Genomic DNA, 16,831 nt, shown 5'->3' on the forward strand with positions numbered 1-16,831 from the left:
GAAACACAGCTTGGTGAATACCCAGTACAGAGTATTATAGGAGATGAAGACACATACAAGGTGATTAAAAACCAAATAAGCCCAATAATGATGTTTATGTTAAAATTATGGTTCAGCATAATAAAAAAATATAAGATTCAAAAAGAGGCTAATTCATTAAAATGGGTAGCATATGATAGCAAATTCAAACCAGCTAGATACGATAAAGGGTTTAGGCGGTGGACAAATAAGGGAATCACAGCGTGGTGTGTGTTAGTGAAGAACGGGCAGCTGGACAGTTTCCAAAATATAAAAGAAAAATTTGATTTGGATAACCAGGAATTCTATGGTACCTGCAATTTAGAGATTACTTTCTGAAAGAGATTAGGATGGACCCCTCCGGAGAAGTGAATGGTGTGATCCAACTCATAATCAATTCATACAAAAAAAAAGTAAGAATTGTTTCTGAGCCATATAAAAAATGAATATCAAATAAACACTCAACTAAAGACATAAAAGAAAAATGGGAATCTGAATTTAAGATAAAAATCACGGATGAAGAGTGGCTAAACATGTGGAAAATACACCACACATCCACCAATTCGCGGATCTGGAGGGAGTTCTCCTGGAAAATTCTGGTACGTTTTTTTATTTCACCCAAAGTCAAGAGTAAACAGTTGAACAAAAATATGCCTTGTTGGAGATGCTGTGGAACAATGAATGTGGATCACTCACACATTTTCTGGAAATGTGATAGAATCAGATGGTTCTGGAAAACGTTACACGATACATTGATGAAAATACTTGGATATGAGATTCCATTATCTTGTACAGTATTGTATTTGTGTAACCTAAGTGAAGAAAATATAAGAACGAAGGACAGATACCTGGTAAAAATATTACTAACAGCAGCTAAGAAAGCTATCACGAAGAAATGGGGAAGGGAAGACACCCCTACTCAAGAACAATGGATTCACCTGGTCGAGGAAATCTACACAAACGAAAAAATGATACATCGCTTAAGGCTGCAGGAAGCCCAGTTCAAAGAGAAATGGACGAGATGGACAATATTTATGACTGTACAACGACAAAACAAAAAAACTTGATTGTGGAAAAGAAGATGGAATATGGACAGATTGCTTGGAAAGTGACACCCAAATGTTGATGTTTTATTTTTTATTTTTTTAAATGTGTTCTGTACTTGTTTTAGTACTATTTTGATTGAGTTGTCCCACCTTTGCAAAGGAAAAATTTGAAATAAAAACTAAAGTGGAAAAAAAAAAAAAAAAAAAGGTGTACTTTCTAGCTGCAAAGCAGAAGGTGGTCTGGAAGTCTTAAGCTACTTTCACATAGAACGCGGCAACACCGCCGGGGTGGCGCAGACTCGGCGCAGAGCCGGAGCAGGTGGAGCAGAGTCGGCGCAGGTGGAGCAGAGCCGGAGCAGGTGGAGCAGAGCCGGCGCAGGTGGCCGCAAGTGGGCGCAGAGTCGGCGCAGAGTTGGCGCAAGTGGGCGCAGAGTCGTCGCAGGTGGAGCAGAGCCGGCGCAGGTGGAGCAGAGCGGGTGCAGGTGGAGCAGAGCCGGCGCAGGTGGCCGCAAGTGGGCGCAGAGTCGGCGCAAGTGGGCGCAGAGCCGGCGCAGGTGGAGCAGAGCCGGCGCAGGTGGAGCAGAGCGGGTGCAGGTGGAGCAGAGCCGGCGCAGGTGGAGCAGAGCGGGTGCAGGTGGAGCAGAGCCGGCGCAGGTGGCCGCAAGTGGGCGCAGAGTCGGCGCAAGTGGGCGCAGCTGGAGCAGAGCCGGGGCAGGTGGAGCCTTCAACATACGGTGGTAGGACGCCACTTGGTCACCGTAAAAGAGCGCCCACAGATCCACGTTCTTTCCTGGTGGGTCCATGCTGGCTGGGTTCATACTTTTGGCCAGATTGTACTGTTACGGCTCAAAAGACAGAAAACCCAAATGAACAACATCAAACGGAGTATCAGAGTCCAAGAGGCTTTAATCGGGTCAAAGGAAGGCAGGAGTCAAAAACCGGGCAGACAGGCAGATCAGGCAGACAAATCCAAAGGGGCAGGCAAAAATCCAAAAACCGGGAATCAGGCAAAGTCACAGGCAGGCAGGCAGAAACAGACAGCATCAGGAATGCTGGAAAGCTAGGCATGAACGCTAGACAATCTGGCAACTGGCATGTGGAAATGGGCCGGTATATAAAGGGGAACTGATGATCATGGGAACCAGGTGTGCAGATGGGCGGGGAAGCACAAGTGAGGGGAAAGAGAAGATGTCTGGCTGATGAGGGTGGCAGGATCTGGAACGACAGGAGGGAGATGTCCAGACTTCCCTCACCCCACACATTTCCTCCAGCTCTTCTGGAGGGATCCAGAGACGTTCCCAGGTCAGCCAAAAGACATTCCCTCCGGTGTGTCCTGGCTCTTCTCCTGGTGGGACATGCCAGGAGGTGTCCAGGGGGCATCATATGTTAGTCTTTCAAGTTTTAGGTATGACGTTGTCTGATTATTTTGCTTTTTTTGCTGTGCTGAGGTGTTTTTTGCGATTCCACACTTCACACCAATCACATCTTTAGACTTTATCACTCGTGTGAGTACATTGGTGCTTCTTTAGCTGACTTGATGTGGTAAAAGCTGCCTCACACTGTTCACATCTGAACGGTTTATCTCCAGTGTGAATACGTTGGTGAGTAATTAGACCACCTGATGTGGTAAAAGCTGCCTCACACTGATCACATCTGAACGGTTTATCTCCAGTGTGAATACGTCGGTGAGTAATTAGACCACCTGATGTGGTAAAAGCTCCCTCACACTGATCACATCTGAACGGTTTATCTCCAGTGTGCATACGTTGGTGACTCCTTAGATGACTTCGTTGGGTAAAAGATGCTCCACACTGATCACATCTGAATGGTTTATCTCCAGTGTGAATACGTTGGTGAATCTTTAGCTTTCCTGACTCAGTAAAAGCTGCTCCACACTGTTCACATCTGAATGGTTTATCTCCAGTGTGAATACGTTGGTGAGTCCTTAGATGAATTTGTTGGCTAAAATATGCTCCACACTGATCACATTTGAATGGTTTATCTCCAGTGTGAATACGTTGGTGAGTCCTTAGATTGCCTTGTTGGGTAAAAGATGCTCCACACTGATCACATCTGAATGGTTTATCTCCAGTGTGAATACGTTGGTGAATCTTTAGCTTTCCTGACTCAGTAAAAGCTGCTCCACACTGTTCACATCTGAACGGTTTATCTCCGTTGTGAATACGTTGGTGAGTCCTTAGATAACTTGATGTGGTAAAAGCTGCTCCACACTGATTACAAGTGAATGGTTTATCTCCAGTGTGAATACGTTGGTGAGTCCTTAGATGACTTTGTTGGTTAAAAGATGCTTCACACTGATCACATCTGAATGGTTTATCTCCAGTGTGAATACGTTGGTGAATCATTAGACTATGTCGTCTAGCAAAAGCTGCTCCACACTGATGACAAGTGAATAGTTTATCTCCAGTGTGAATACGTTGGTGAATCTTCAGGTGACTTGAAGTGGTAAAAGCTGCTCCACACTGATCACATCTGAACGGTTTTTCTCCAGTGTGACTACGTTGGTGAACCTTTAGATGACCTTTTTGGGTAAAAGCTGCTCCACACTGATCACAAGTGAACGGCTTATCTCCAGTGTGAACACGTTGGTGAATCTTTAGACAATCTTGTCTGGTAAAAGCTGCTCCACACTGATCACAACTGAACGGTTTATCTCTAGTGTGAACCATCTTATGTTTTCTCAGACCTGATGAAGTGGTGAAGACTTTCTTGCAGTGATCACAATGATAACTTGTGGGTCTCTCTTTGCCTTTATGTTTCTGTAAGTACAGAGAAGAAGAATTAAATCATCTTGTTGGCTGACTCTCAAAAGCTTTTCAGTTTCTATTGACAGCCAGAAACCTTCAGATGAAACATCTCAGTACGTCAAATCAAAAGTGTAAATGGTTAAAGCTACTAACACGAAAACCATCAAAATAGTTAATTAATAGGGATGGGTATTGATAAGATCTTCCAACCATTTTTCATTCAAGCAATGTTGAGAGCATGCATGCTGAGCTGTCTTGGATGATGGTGGAGGATCGACTAGCATGCAGCATTATTATTTTCTTGAAAAATATCTGTATATTACGCAAACCTGGCTTCTTGTTTATGCAACTTCTACCAACAAAGAATAGACACAGCTATGATACCAGAATGGCCCTAGCTAATCACCTTTCTCTGCCTATGCCCAGAACCAATGCTTTGAAAAAAAACAGTAATGTATAGAGCAGTCACACACTGGAACCATCTCCCCCATGTATAGTTGCAATAAACAAGGTGTCAGGTTTTAAAAGGAGACTGAAGCAGCTGTGGTTCAGAAGGAAGTTATGATCAGTCCTAGGTATATATTGTGATTATTGTGCAAATTGTAAGTATATTATAAATGTAATAGTAATTAAAGCTGCAAACAGCGATGAACGGGCCCTCGCACTCATGGCCACCGCCCCCCATAAGCATATCAGAAATTACACCACCCACGACTCTCTATGTCAAACCATTCAAAAGTTATGGCAGAAAATAGGGACAACCAATCAGAAGAAGGGGCGGGGCTAATTCAGGCCAATGAAGGTCAAGGACTTAATACAGAGTCCTATGACACCACCCACGACTCTCTATGTCAAACCATTCAAAAGTTATGGCAGAGAAAAGTTTTCAAGGGGGCGCTGTTGAGCCATTAGGCCACGCCCATTAATGCAAACCATTAAATATCAAATTTATCGGCAGGCCTGGCTTGCATGCAAAATTTGGTGACTTTTGGGGAACTATCAAATATGGACCAATCAGGGCGCTGTTGAGCAGTCAATGGAGTGAGACGTACTTTTTTTGGCTCCTGCCAACTTCTGATATAATTATTATTTAGTAATGCAATTTTTTGAAAAAAAATATTGTTTTTGGTTGCTCCTTTTCATCGACCTCCACAAGATATTTTTCCTTCATTTTTGGATCGCTTTATGATGGCGGGGAGAGGAAAAAGCCGCACGATCCAGACGCAGCTGAGGGCTCACGTACAGGCCTCGACGCCCGAGCCGCCAGCTCAAGATACCGAGCCAGCCCCCGTTTTGGACGCTGCAACCCTGAAATTGGAGCTCCTATCCTCCCTTAAAGAAGATATCACTGGTATCATTAAGAAGGAGCTCCAAGAGGTTATCGGTGACGCTTTGGCCCCTCTTAGACTCGAGATGCAGTCCGTGAAACTGCAGATGGCGAGCGACAGCGCTGCCATTGATGCTAAGTTGGCTAAGCTAACGGCTACTTTGCGTGATATGGAGGGGGCCCTGACTGGGTGTTCAGATGATGTGGCTGCCCTGAAACCAAGTATTGACCGCCTTACTGCCAGGGTTGCTATGCTTGAGGACAAGTGTGAAGACTTAGAATCAAGATCGCGACGCAATAATATAAGGATTATTGGTGTGGAGGAGGGCCCTGGCTCGTGCTCTCCCACCGCAGTGGCTGCGCTGCTGAAGGATGCATTCTCCCTGGATAAAGAACCGCTGATGGACCGGTCTCATCGGACTCTTCAGCCTAAACCTAAGCCCGGGGACCGACCATGGGCCATTGTGTGCAGGCTTCACTACTATGGTGATTGTGTGGACATTTTGCGGCGGGCCCGGGAGCTGCAGCGGATCAAGGTGGGAAATGTGACGGTGTCGGTGTTTCCAGACTACACGGCAAAGATAGCACGGGCCCGGGCGGCGTTCAACGAGGTCAGGCGGCAGCTCCGTGGCATCGAGGGGGTGAAATATAGACTGTTTCACCCGGCACAGCTACGCGTTACCTACCGGGGGGCCGAAAAGAAGTTTACTTCAACAGAAGACGCCATGGTATATGTCAAGACTTTGATCTCCAGCTGAGCGGCGGACTAATTGTATAATTAATATGTCTGCAGGGTCTTTTGAAGTTTTATTATTACCATCTGGACATTTGTGGTTATTCGTGATATGCTGGAGGTGATTTAAGGAGTGGTGAATTTAATTTTGACATTACCAGCAATTTTTCCTATTTTTGTTCAGATGGTTATACTGGAGCAATACAGTATGTAACTCTATTTTTGCACACAATTTTTTTTTTCCTTTCTATTTTTGGAAGTTGGCGGAGTCAATTTCTTTCTGTTTTTTCGTTGACTCCTTTCCTCTTTGGGTGCTTGGCACTACCTTCGAGTTGTTCCTAGTTTATTGTGAACAACTTTTTTTGGGTATGTGCTGTCTCCGTTGTTTTTTTGTTTTTGGTTAAATGGAGACTCTGGGTGTACTTTTGTTTGGGTTTTTTTTTTGGGTGGGTGGTGTTTTTTTTTTATTACCTCAGCTCACAACAGCGGTTCTGTTTTTATTTTTATTTTGTAAATGACTAGTACCAATAAAGGCCCTGGTTCAACTCCATTAGGCGCATCTTTAAGATTCATCAGTTGGAATATCAAGGGCATGGGTCACCTTGTCAAAAGATCAAAAGTTTTTTCTCACTCAAAACAACTAAAATCTTACAGGAGACCCATCTTCGGTTGAAAGATCATAATCGGTTGCGCTGCTCATGGGTAAGCTAAGTTTTCCATTCTGAGTTTAATTCTAAATCAAGAGGGGTGGGTTGCTATTCTCATACATAAAAATGTACAATTCTCAGCTAGTAACATCATAGCAGATAAAAACGGCAGGTATGTGATAGTTTCCGGGACTTTGATGCAGAAAAAGGTTCTCTTAGTTAATGTATATGCCCTGAATATAGATTACCCGGATTTTGCGAACAAATTACTAAGTAGCCTACCGTGTTTGAATTCATGTTTACTAATTCTTGGGGGAGACCTAAACTGTGTTTTTGAGCCATCACTAGATAGATCTAAACCCTGTAATCTAAATAAATCTTTAATGTCTCAAACATTTTCCGATTTCATGACACAGAATGGCCTTGTTGATCCTTGGAGATTCCGCAACCCAACTAGTAAAAAATTCTCCTTTTTTTCTAAGGTACATCACTCTTTTTTATTGACTGTTCTCTGAATTCCTGTGTAGCTGCCTGTGATTATCAAAGTATAATTTCTGATCATGCACCACTACTTTTAGATATTCAGTTGGGCACCCATAAACGTAATCTTCCTTCATGGAGGTTCAACTCTCTTCTTTTGGCAGATAAAGAGTTTTGTGATTTTATTTCTAACTCAATTGACGAGTTTTTTATTGTTTAATAAGGATGAGTCTACCTCATATTCTCATATACTACTCTGTGAGACGCTTAAATCCTACCTCAGGGGGCAAATCATTTATTACACTGCAATTGCTAATAAGAGACGGTATGCTAGGCTTGCTGAACTCACTTTGGCTATAAGCAATATAGATCAAAGGTATGCTTCAAATCCTACACCAGAATTATTTTAACAGCGCATAGAGGTACAATCAGAAGTTCATCTAATTTCGACTCAAGAAGCTGAACGACTATTACTACAAAGTCGGGGTACTCATTATGAATATGGAGATAAAGCGAGCCGTCTTTTAGCTCATCAGCTGCGGCGTCAGGCGAACTCTCGAATTATTAGTAGTGTTCAGAATGCCCAGCGTATAATTACGATGGATCCTGGTGAAATTAATGCTGCATTCAGATCATTTTATTCTTCTCTGTACACGTTGGAATTTCCGAAGGATTCAAATACCATGTACACATTTCTCAGGGACCTTTCAAATCCGGTAATTGACTCAGAGACAGCAATGGAACTAGATTCTCCACTCGGCCTGGCTGAAATAAATAATTCAATTAAAGCAATACAATCAAACAAAGCACCTGGCCCGGATGGGTTCCCTATCGAATTCTATAAGAAGTTTATAGAGAAATTGTCGCCCTTGCTTTTAGCTACATTTAATGAATCAGTAGAACGTGGTACCCTCCCTCCGACTTTAATGCAAGCCTCTATTGTTTTACTTAAAAAAAAGACAAAGATCCAACTCTATGTGGCTCCTATAGACCATTATCATTGCTTAAAGTTATTCTATGCAACTTCCTAGAGCTAGCAAGATTTGAAAGTGGCGCTTCCTCTAAGCCCCGCCCCCCCCGCCCCCACCCACGAGCGCTCCGTCCAAAGCCTCGCCCCCACAAACACGAATGCGCATACGATTATTAAACATTTTGGACAGCACATTTACAGCAAAACTATCCCATGTCTCATTCACCTGTAAGCAAGGTCGGTTTTAGGGGGGGCAGGGGGGGGGGGGGCTGTGCCCACCCAAACATGCCCACCGGCGTCTCCATCCCGGAGAGCGTCTGTGCACGGCAGCGCTGCGGTGCGCTGCAGGCTCTAAAGCCGCAGCTACGCCGTACCCTACGGCGTCTACGCCGTAGGGTACGGCGTAGCTGCGGCAACACAGCCTGCACGGCACCGCAGCGCGCTGCCGTGCCGTGCACCGGCGCTCTCCGCTCTCGCCGTGAGACGCCTACATCCCCACGGACCCCATACAGCTTCCGAGCCAGAGCTGCTGCAGCTTTTCACGGCTGCGGCTGTTCACGTGTCCCCCCGGGCTGCTGCTGCTGCAGAGGCTGCTGCAGTAGCAGCAGCAGCAGCAGCAGCAGACTAACGGCTCCCGCTCCCCGGTTACACACAGCGGGGACCGAGCTGCTCTGGAAATAACTACATAATATCTATATACTGGGGTCCGTGGCAGAAGGGAGGGAGGGAGGGGGTTACACTGGGACACTGTGAGCCCAGGAGGACCCGTGAGAAGTGGACACGGGGGGGAAGCTGGAAGCGAGGGCGCGCATGGGACAGGGCGGGGGGGCGTGGTTTAAAATGAAGACATCTGATTGGTTCTTTCCCTTCCTGGACCTGGACCAATCCGTATTCGGACCGAATGGGGGGGGCTTAGAGGTGCCATTTTCAAAATTCTTGCTAGCTCAGGGAGAATTAGGGAGAATGCCTTTAATGCTGATCTGAAAGTGTTAGCTAAAGTAATCAGGGCTCCAGACTGCGACCAAATGCTCGCATTTTGTGACCAAAATTTGAGTATGTGCGACTGAATTTCATGTCCACTCGCACACGTGCGACCAGTAAATTTGCCAGTGTTTTTTTTTTTTTTTTTTTTTACACGTTAAACGTGAAAGGGTTGCGTCAATGAAGCCGCAGGCCAATTTTTGCTATTTGCAGGCCAATGAGTGTGAAAGGGAATGAGTCGGGGGATCTATTTATTTATTTATTTTCATTTCGTTTAATTTCACCAGCTCAAAGCAGGTATTACGCCCGGACCACATTTAATGCGACAGAACGCTCTGCCGCCGCGGCGCACGTAAAGTTAGAAGAAAGAGATGGCGGGATTGTTTGGTTTTAGTAACATCATGCTCAGGCAGTGAGTCTGCAATGGCCCAGACGGGAGACACATGTAGCTCAGTGCTTAACTTTTATTTTTAATCCACTCTATATTCTTCTGGTTGTTCTCCGATATGCTCCCCTAAAGCCTGAAGGTTCCGCCTTAAATCGACGCAGAGCCTACGCCGTAGCCTACGGCGTAGGCTCTGCGTTGTTGTAACGCGGAACCATAAATCCGCCTTAACCCTTACATACATACGTTTCTCTAAACATCTGTCCCCGCTACAATTTTAACTAAAAGAAAATGTGCTCCAATACAGCAGGTCTCATAATTTTATTTTGAACACTGCCAAAACTCTAACTTAAAACGTAACTAGAACTTAAAATTTGCTTGACACAAATGAAAGTTAGATTTTAACACGTGGGAAAAACACCTAACCTTTTAAGTGATGTGTGTTATCAGGTGTAATGGCATTTTTAGGTTAGAAATAAGAATATTTCTTGGTAGGATCCTTAGTTATTTGAGTGAAGGCAGTGAATTTGGTCAACTGGTGTAAGTTCAGGGTTTTAGTAAAGACACAAGTAGGGAAATGTTATTGGCCAGTACCCCCAATATTTGTACATTTGTAAAGTACTGTGTTTAACAGTTAAATTCATGGCTGAAAGGTTACTAAGCACTTTGTTACCAAGCACTTTTTTATCATGTGAATGTATGTTTTTTTATATATAATGACAGCAATGGTGCTGTCAGTTTACTTTATGTTGCGGCATCTTTAAAAGTGCACAATAAAATGTAACACTGCATTTGAAACAGCACATTGTGGTAATTCATTAATCTATTATGAAATACGTATTACCAATACACTGAAATGTAGTAGAAATGTAAAAATTTGGTTAGCGTGTCGATAAACGATGTGCGCTCCTAAAATTTCTGATTGTGCCCCTAAAAATTTTCAGTTAGGGGCTACTGTGCTCCTAGTGAAAAAAGTTAGTCTGGAGCCCTGGTAATTTCTTCCCGGTTGGAGAAGGTTCTTCCCCTAATCATATCAGAGGAGCAGAATGGTTTTGTCAGGGGTCGACAGTTATTTTATAATGTTCGTACCCTTTTACATATTATTTATACAAAAAAGCAATCTGATTCACCAGAAATAGCCATATCGCTTGACGCCGAAAAAGCGTTTGACAGGTTAGAGTGGGAGTATTTGTTTTCTGTTCTGAGGAAATTTGGATTCAATGAGAAATTTCTTACCTGGATTCGTCTCCTTTATACTTCTCTGAAAGCTAGAGTTCAAACGAACGATATTTTTTCTGATTATTTTCCTCTCGGACGTGGCACACGACAAGGCTGTCCACTATCATCCCTGCTTTTCGCTATTGCCATTGAGCCTTTGTCCATTGCTTTGCGCTCTCCTAATTTATTCAGTGGGATTGTCCGGAATGGAACCGAACACAAGCTATCGTTATATGCGGATGATTTATTATTATACGTGTCGAGTCCAGTTAGTTCTATCCCCAACGTTTTGAACATTTTAAATATTTTCAGCTCCTTTTCCGGTTATAAATTAAATTTGGAGAAAAGCGAATGCTTTCCTGTTAATACGACTGCCTGTGGTCTTCAACAATCTGATATACCTTTCAAACTTTGTCACTCGGGTTTCAAGTATCTTTGCGTGAATCTAACACGCTCTTTCTCTGGCCTAGCTTCAGCAAACTTTTCCCCTCTCATTTCAAAAATAACTTCTGACGTTCAGCACTGGCGAAATCTGCCTCTCTCACTTCTGGGCAGGATTAATGTTGTTAAAATGAATATCTTACCTAAGTTTCTTTTCTTATTTCAGACAATCCCCCTTTTTCTGCTAAATTTTTTTTTTGATTCTATAGATAAGATTATAACTGGCTTCATTTGGAGTGGGAAACCGCCTAGAGTTCGTAAAAAATTATTGCAAAGATGCAGACTTAGTGGGGGACTGGCACTACCGGATTTTCAATCTTATTATTGGGCGGCACATATACAGAAAATTTGCTATTGGTTGAAGCTTTCTCGCTCCCCATGGTGTAGAATGGAACTGTCATCCTGTCATGGTTCATCATTACCTGCATTAATTTACTCCTCACTGCCTATAAAACCATCTTTGTATACTGACAGTCACGTGGTTCTCAACACTTTAAAAATGTGATTCCAATTTAGGCAGCGTTTCGGCTTTGTAGCTGCCTCCTCTCTGTGTCCTTTAACTAAAAATCATTTGTTTCCCCCTTCTCTCTCAGATTCATCATTCACCATTTGGCATGACAAGGGTATTAAACAAATAAGACAACTATATAGGTCCGGGCTCTTTGATAGCTTCTCCAATTTATCTTCCAACTATGACTTACCTGGCACCCATCTTTTTCGTTATTTTCAAATCTGTAACTTTGTCTCCAAGTGTTTTGCCAACTTCCCTTCTATACCTCCTGATCAACCCTGGGAAAGTATGGTTACATATGGTCCACAACAAAGAGGGCTGATATCCAAGCTTTATAATTCTATTTTAACATTGAATGATGAATCAAGTCAGAACAATAAAAATTCATGGGAGAAAGAATTGGGGGTACAAATAACGGAAGAACTTTGGGAGGATGCCATTATGAGAATTAGAACGTCCTCTTCATGTGCTCGTCTTAGCTTGAGTCAATTTAAGGTATTGTATAGAGTCCATTTCTCAAAATTAAGACTCTGAAATTTATCCGGGAGTAGATGGGAGTTGTGATAAATGTAAGGGCTCTCCCTGTCATCTTGGGCACATGTTTTTTTTCTGTCCGGAATTATATAATTTCTGGTCTAATTACTTTACAATTATCTCCACAGTTCTCAAAGTGACCCTGCTGCCTTCTCCATTTATTGCCATATTTGGAATTCCGGACTCCTCCTTAGTCTTGAGTTCAGCACAAAGGGATATTGTGGCCTTTACGTCCTTAATAGCAAGGCATACTTTATTGGTGCATTGGAAATCTGCAGATATCCCTCAATTTCATTGTGGCTTAAGGATATGATTTTTTTTTTTAAACTGGAGAAAATAAAATATACAATGAGAGGATGCACAGAAAGGTTTTATCAGAAATTGCAATGCTTTCTATCTGTTTTTTCTAAGTTAAAAATGCTACCTAACTAACTTCGACAGTTTGCGCCTAGTCATACAAATGTGTATATACATAAATATGTGTATGTATATATTAGGGCTGGGCGATTTTGGACAAAAATAAAATCCCGATTTTTTTCTCTGAAAACCCGATTTTCGATTTCGATTTTTTTGGTAAAACTACAAAAGACAATGGAATAAATTGTTTCAAATATTTTATCTTTATTTTTAAAGAAAAATAGCAAACAAATTTCCATATTTGGAATGAAGTGCAATTGAAAAGATACTGTAAATCCTCCTTGAGTTTAGTAAAGTGATAACATTTACAATTTTCTTGACCAAACAAAGATGACTAGATGAGCTCTGTCTGTAATGCAGCCAGCTGCAAAAAAGGAAAATCGATTTTCCGATTTTCCTTTTTTAACATCGATTTTGATTAATAAATCCGATTTAGATTTAAAATCGATTAATCGCACAGCCCCAGTATATATACATTTTTTTTTTTGTGAGCTTTTGTTATCCTATTATACATTGTTTGCGGTACTTTCATTGTTGTCTTGTTGTGAGCTGGGGTGGGGTGGGGGGGAGGGAAAAAAAATAAAAATGAACACATTGGAATGTGAAGTACTGTATCAAGTGTTGCACTTTCAGACCATATGCACATATTTTTATTTGTGCTCGACGATTGTATTATTATTATTATTGTTTTTTTTATTAATACTGTTACTATTAGAGATGCACCGATCAGGATTTTGAGGGCCGATCACCGATCTCGAAAACCAGTATCGGCCGATCCCGATTTTGCCGATCACCGATCACAGCGTGAAATCCATAAATTCGCCAATATTGTTGTCTCATATAAACGACACTGACATTGTATTATTATGTATAAAAATTAGGAGATTATGTGTAAACTCGGCTTACAAAGAGTAAGTGTAGTTTAGTGGCTTCAGCTTTCCTGTGGTAATAATTATGTACAACATGTGCACCAACACAGACAACAGCAGACATGTCACTCTCTAAAGGTTGATACAAGTTGTAAACTATAAACCTTAGTTTTCCTGTGGAAATAGGAATTAAATCTTAAAATAAAAATGTATTATGAATTATTAAGCTTTGTGAAAGCTTTAGCGGTAGCATCAGCCGCGTGTGAGGAAACTCTTGTGAGTGAAGCAAAACTGTTCACACTAGAACTCCACATGTCACTCCTGAAGCGACTGACACGACTGTCGTCCTGCGTGAGGGTTTGGACTGTATATATTTTGGTAAAACTCCAACGGGATTTCATCAGTGAAATATTTACGAGGCAGCAGCGCGGATCCAAGCTGCAAACGTGTTTAAACCCGATCTCTTCTACAACTGAAAGCGGTTGATGAGCAAAGCATATTAATTCATTACCTTATGATGTAGTTCTTTATTTTTCTTCTTGTCGTTTATAAGTCTCTGTTACAGGTGTTGCAGCTGAGCGCGTTATTGCGCGCTCCTTTTTTTCTCTCCCTTTTTTCTGCTGCAGCCAACTTTGAAATCTCAATATACTCCGTGTGAAGAACTTTCAAATGTCTTATCAGCTTCGTTGTGTTGAAATTCTTTTGTAACATTCCTCCTCGTGGTATCTCCTTTGGACACACTTTGCAAACTGCAAATTTGTTGTCCTTTTCAGACTTTGTAAAACTCCCTTTACAAATCTGGCATCACTGATTCATCAAAGCTCTGCATCTCTCACAGCAATGAAGCTTAGAGAGCTCATTCAGCACGGTGACAAAGATCCTCACAGAAAACACCATCAGTTTGGATCATTCTACTCCTTTCTTGCAGGATAAACCATACCAGCCCTGGACACAAGTATGTTCCTCCAAGAGATTGAAGCTGCAAAGTCTGAGACTACAACTACAACAGGTCCTTGGGGGACAAAGACCTGGAAAATTCTACAAAATTGTATTTTATTGTTATTAATACTAAACTTATTTGGCTCCAAGAGGCTGTCAAATCATTTTGGGAGGTTCATTTTAGCACATTTCATTGTAGCTATGGATTTAAAGCTCATTAAAAGTGGTCTTGTTTCTATCAGGGCGGGATGTGAGTGGAGCATTTCAACACACACACACACACACACACACACACACACACACACACACACACACACACACACACACACACACACACACACACACACACACACACACACACACACACACACACACACACACACACACACACACACACACACACACACACACGGATGATGTGACCGTGGATCTATTAATAAAAACACACACACACACACACACACGGATGATGTGACCGTGGATCTATTAATAAAAACACACACACACACACACACGGATGATGTGACCGTGGATCTATTAATAAAAACTGGATGGGACATCGAAAATGGCCGCCCATTCATTTCAATGGAGTTTGCTCACTCAGCGCATACGCTGAAAAAGTTCCTGACTTCCGGGTTTACTTCCGCGTTAACGGGCCCATAGAGCATGCGCAGTTGAGTCACCTCCCATGATGCTCTGGGGCCTCCCATCATGCCCCGGGGCATACATATAATATGTATTAATATAATATATTAATTAATGTATATTATTACATGTATAGTATTACATATATTATTAATGTATTAATATAATATAATTACATAATATATTAATATAATACATCCGTGGAATGCACGGACACAGCTGTGACGTCAGCCGTGACGTCACGCCCAGAAAGAGACTTTTCTTTGACTTTTCTGGCCGTTATAAAACATCTTTGACGGATATAAAGTCCATGACTTAAAAATATAGAATACAAAGATTAGTAATTGCCGGTGATTACAGCTGGAGGCAAGGGCGCAGATGGCACTGGGGACGGGGGACACACGTCCCCCCCAGAGTTATAATGACCCCGATCCGTCCCCTCCAGATTTATAGTGGTCCCCGATCCGAGCAGAAAACTGACAATTGCGCGCACGTCAAGCCTGATTTATGGTTCCGCGTTAAATCGACAGCGTAGCCTACGGCGTAGGATACACGGCGACGCGGTAGTACGTTCGCGTACCCGCGTATCCTACGCCGTAAGCTCTGCGTCGGTGCCACGCGGAACCATAAATCAGCCAGTGTCCGTCACTGATCTGCTTCGAGCAGTTTCCTGCACCAGCAAGACGCTTCTCTCTGCTGCTCCGTTAACACAAAATAACGATGGATATTCGGAAGTGGTTCAGGCACAACGACGCCAGCAAGTTTCCAGGACTGTCTCAGAAAATTAGAATATTGTGATAAAGTTCTTTATTTTCTGTAATGCAATTAAAAAAACAAACATGTCATACATTCTGGATTCATTACAAATCAACTGAAATATTGCAAAATATAGCTTTTATTATTTTAATATTGCTGATTATGGCTTACAGTTTAAGATTCCCAGAATATTCTAATTTTTTGAGAAAGGATATTTGAGTTTTCTTAAGCTGTAAGCCATGATCAGCAATATTAAAATAATAAAAGGCTTGCAATATTTCAGTTGACTTTTAATGAATCCAGAATGTATGACATTTTTGCATTACAGAAAATAAAGGACTTTATCACAATATTCTAATTTTCTGAGACAGTTTTGTATATTTATGGTTAAATTTATTTGTGTTGCTATGTTTTATTTTCTGTTGCTAGATTGTCTGATGGGTGAGGTAGCCCAGACTAACAATTCTAATTCTAATTCTAATTCTAATTCATTTATACAAAATAGTTGGAATCATTTGCGGACAGCTTGGTCCCCCCCAGTTCAAAAATCCTATCTGCGCCCCTGGCTGGAGGTTCCTGTGAACAGTTTTAGAGGCTTCTCTTTTACTATTGCCGTCTATGGGAACAAAGCTTTCTGGGCCCCATGGGATTTTCTGTTGCAGTACCGCGGCTGGCCACTGGGGGGAAACCGGCGTGCTGCTGAGTGGAGACCGGGGGCTGGGTCTATAATACATCCATGGCTGGGTCTGACACTGACCTGCAGACCAGAGGAAGATCCCGCTCTGGTCCTGATGGACTCCATCTCCATCTCCATCTCCTGGTCCTGGTCCTGGTCCTGTTTCTGATCCTGGTTCTGGTCCTGGTCCTGGTCCTGCAGATCTTCAAAACCTCCACTGAGGACGGAACCGGAACCACGTGACCTCCACTGTGAGGACGGAACCGGAACCACGTGACCTCTTTAAAAAAAAAAAAAAAAAAACTTTATTATCAAAACTTGCTAAACAAACAGCAGCCAGGTTTAAATAGTGTGGAACAGAAATACAATGATGGAGTAAATGATACAAATATCTCTGAATCAAATGTAAAGTGATTCCATGTGATTAAACCATAGATATATATAAAGGCTAGATGACTCAAGGCGGAGTC

The 16,831-nt window shown here is 42.3% G+C and overlaps 1 protein-coding gene across 2 annotated transcripts; it reads right to left on the reverse strand.

The window, feature by feature from the left end:
• Positions 1–453: 453 nt before the first annotated feature.
• Positions 454–16,518, reverse strand: LOC133424394 (zinc finger protein 271-like). 2 transcript variants are annotated; one of them, XM_061714961.1, is made up of 2 exons: positions 16,443–16,518; positions 454–3,844 (listed from the first exon to the last, which is right to left on the reverse strand). In XM_061714961.1, the coding sequence occupies exon 2, from the start codon at positions 1,880–1,882 to the stop codon at positions 1,325–1,327; it is 558 nt and encodes a 185-aa protein (XP_061570945.1). In that variant the 5' UTR covers positions 1,883–3,844; positions 16,443–16,518; the 3' UTR covers positions 454–1,324. The 2 variants fall into 2 exon arrangements, with proteins under 2 accessions (XP_061570945.1, XP_061570944.1); XM_061714960.1 differs by having other exon boundaries at positions 16,443–16,512.
• Between the last annotated feature and the right edge of the window lie 313 nt (positions 16,519–16,831).

The sequence above is a fragment of the Cololabis saira genome, chromosome 23 (assembly GCF_033807715.1).
Source record: "Cololabis saira isolate AMF1-May2022 chromosome 23, fColSai1.1, whole genome shotgun sequence".
Classification (NCBI taxonomy): Eukaryota; Metazoa; Chordata; class Actinopteri; order Beloniformes; family Belonidae; genus Cololabis; species Cololabis saira.

Excerpts from the sequence above, each read along its gene's own strand:
- LOC133424394 (XM_061714960.1), bottom strand. The coding sequence starts at position 16,499 with ATGGAGATGGAGATGGAGTCCATCAGGACCAGAGCGGGATCTTCCTCT. Across the intron at positions 3,845-16,442 it reads GATCTTCCTCTGGTCTGCAG|AAACATAAAGGCAAAGAGAG; the intron begins GTCAGTGTCAGA and ends CTGTACTTACAG.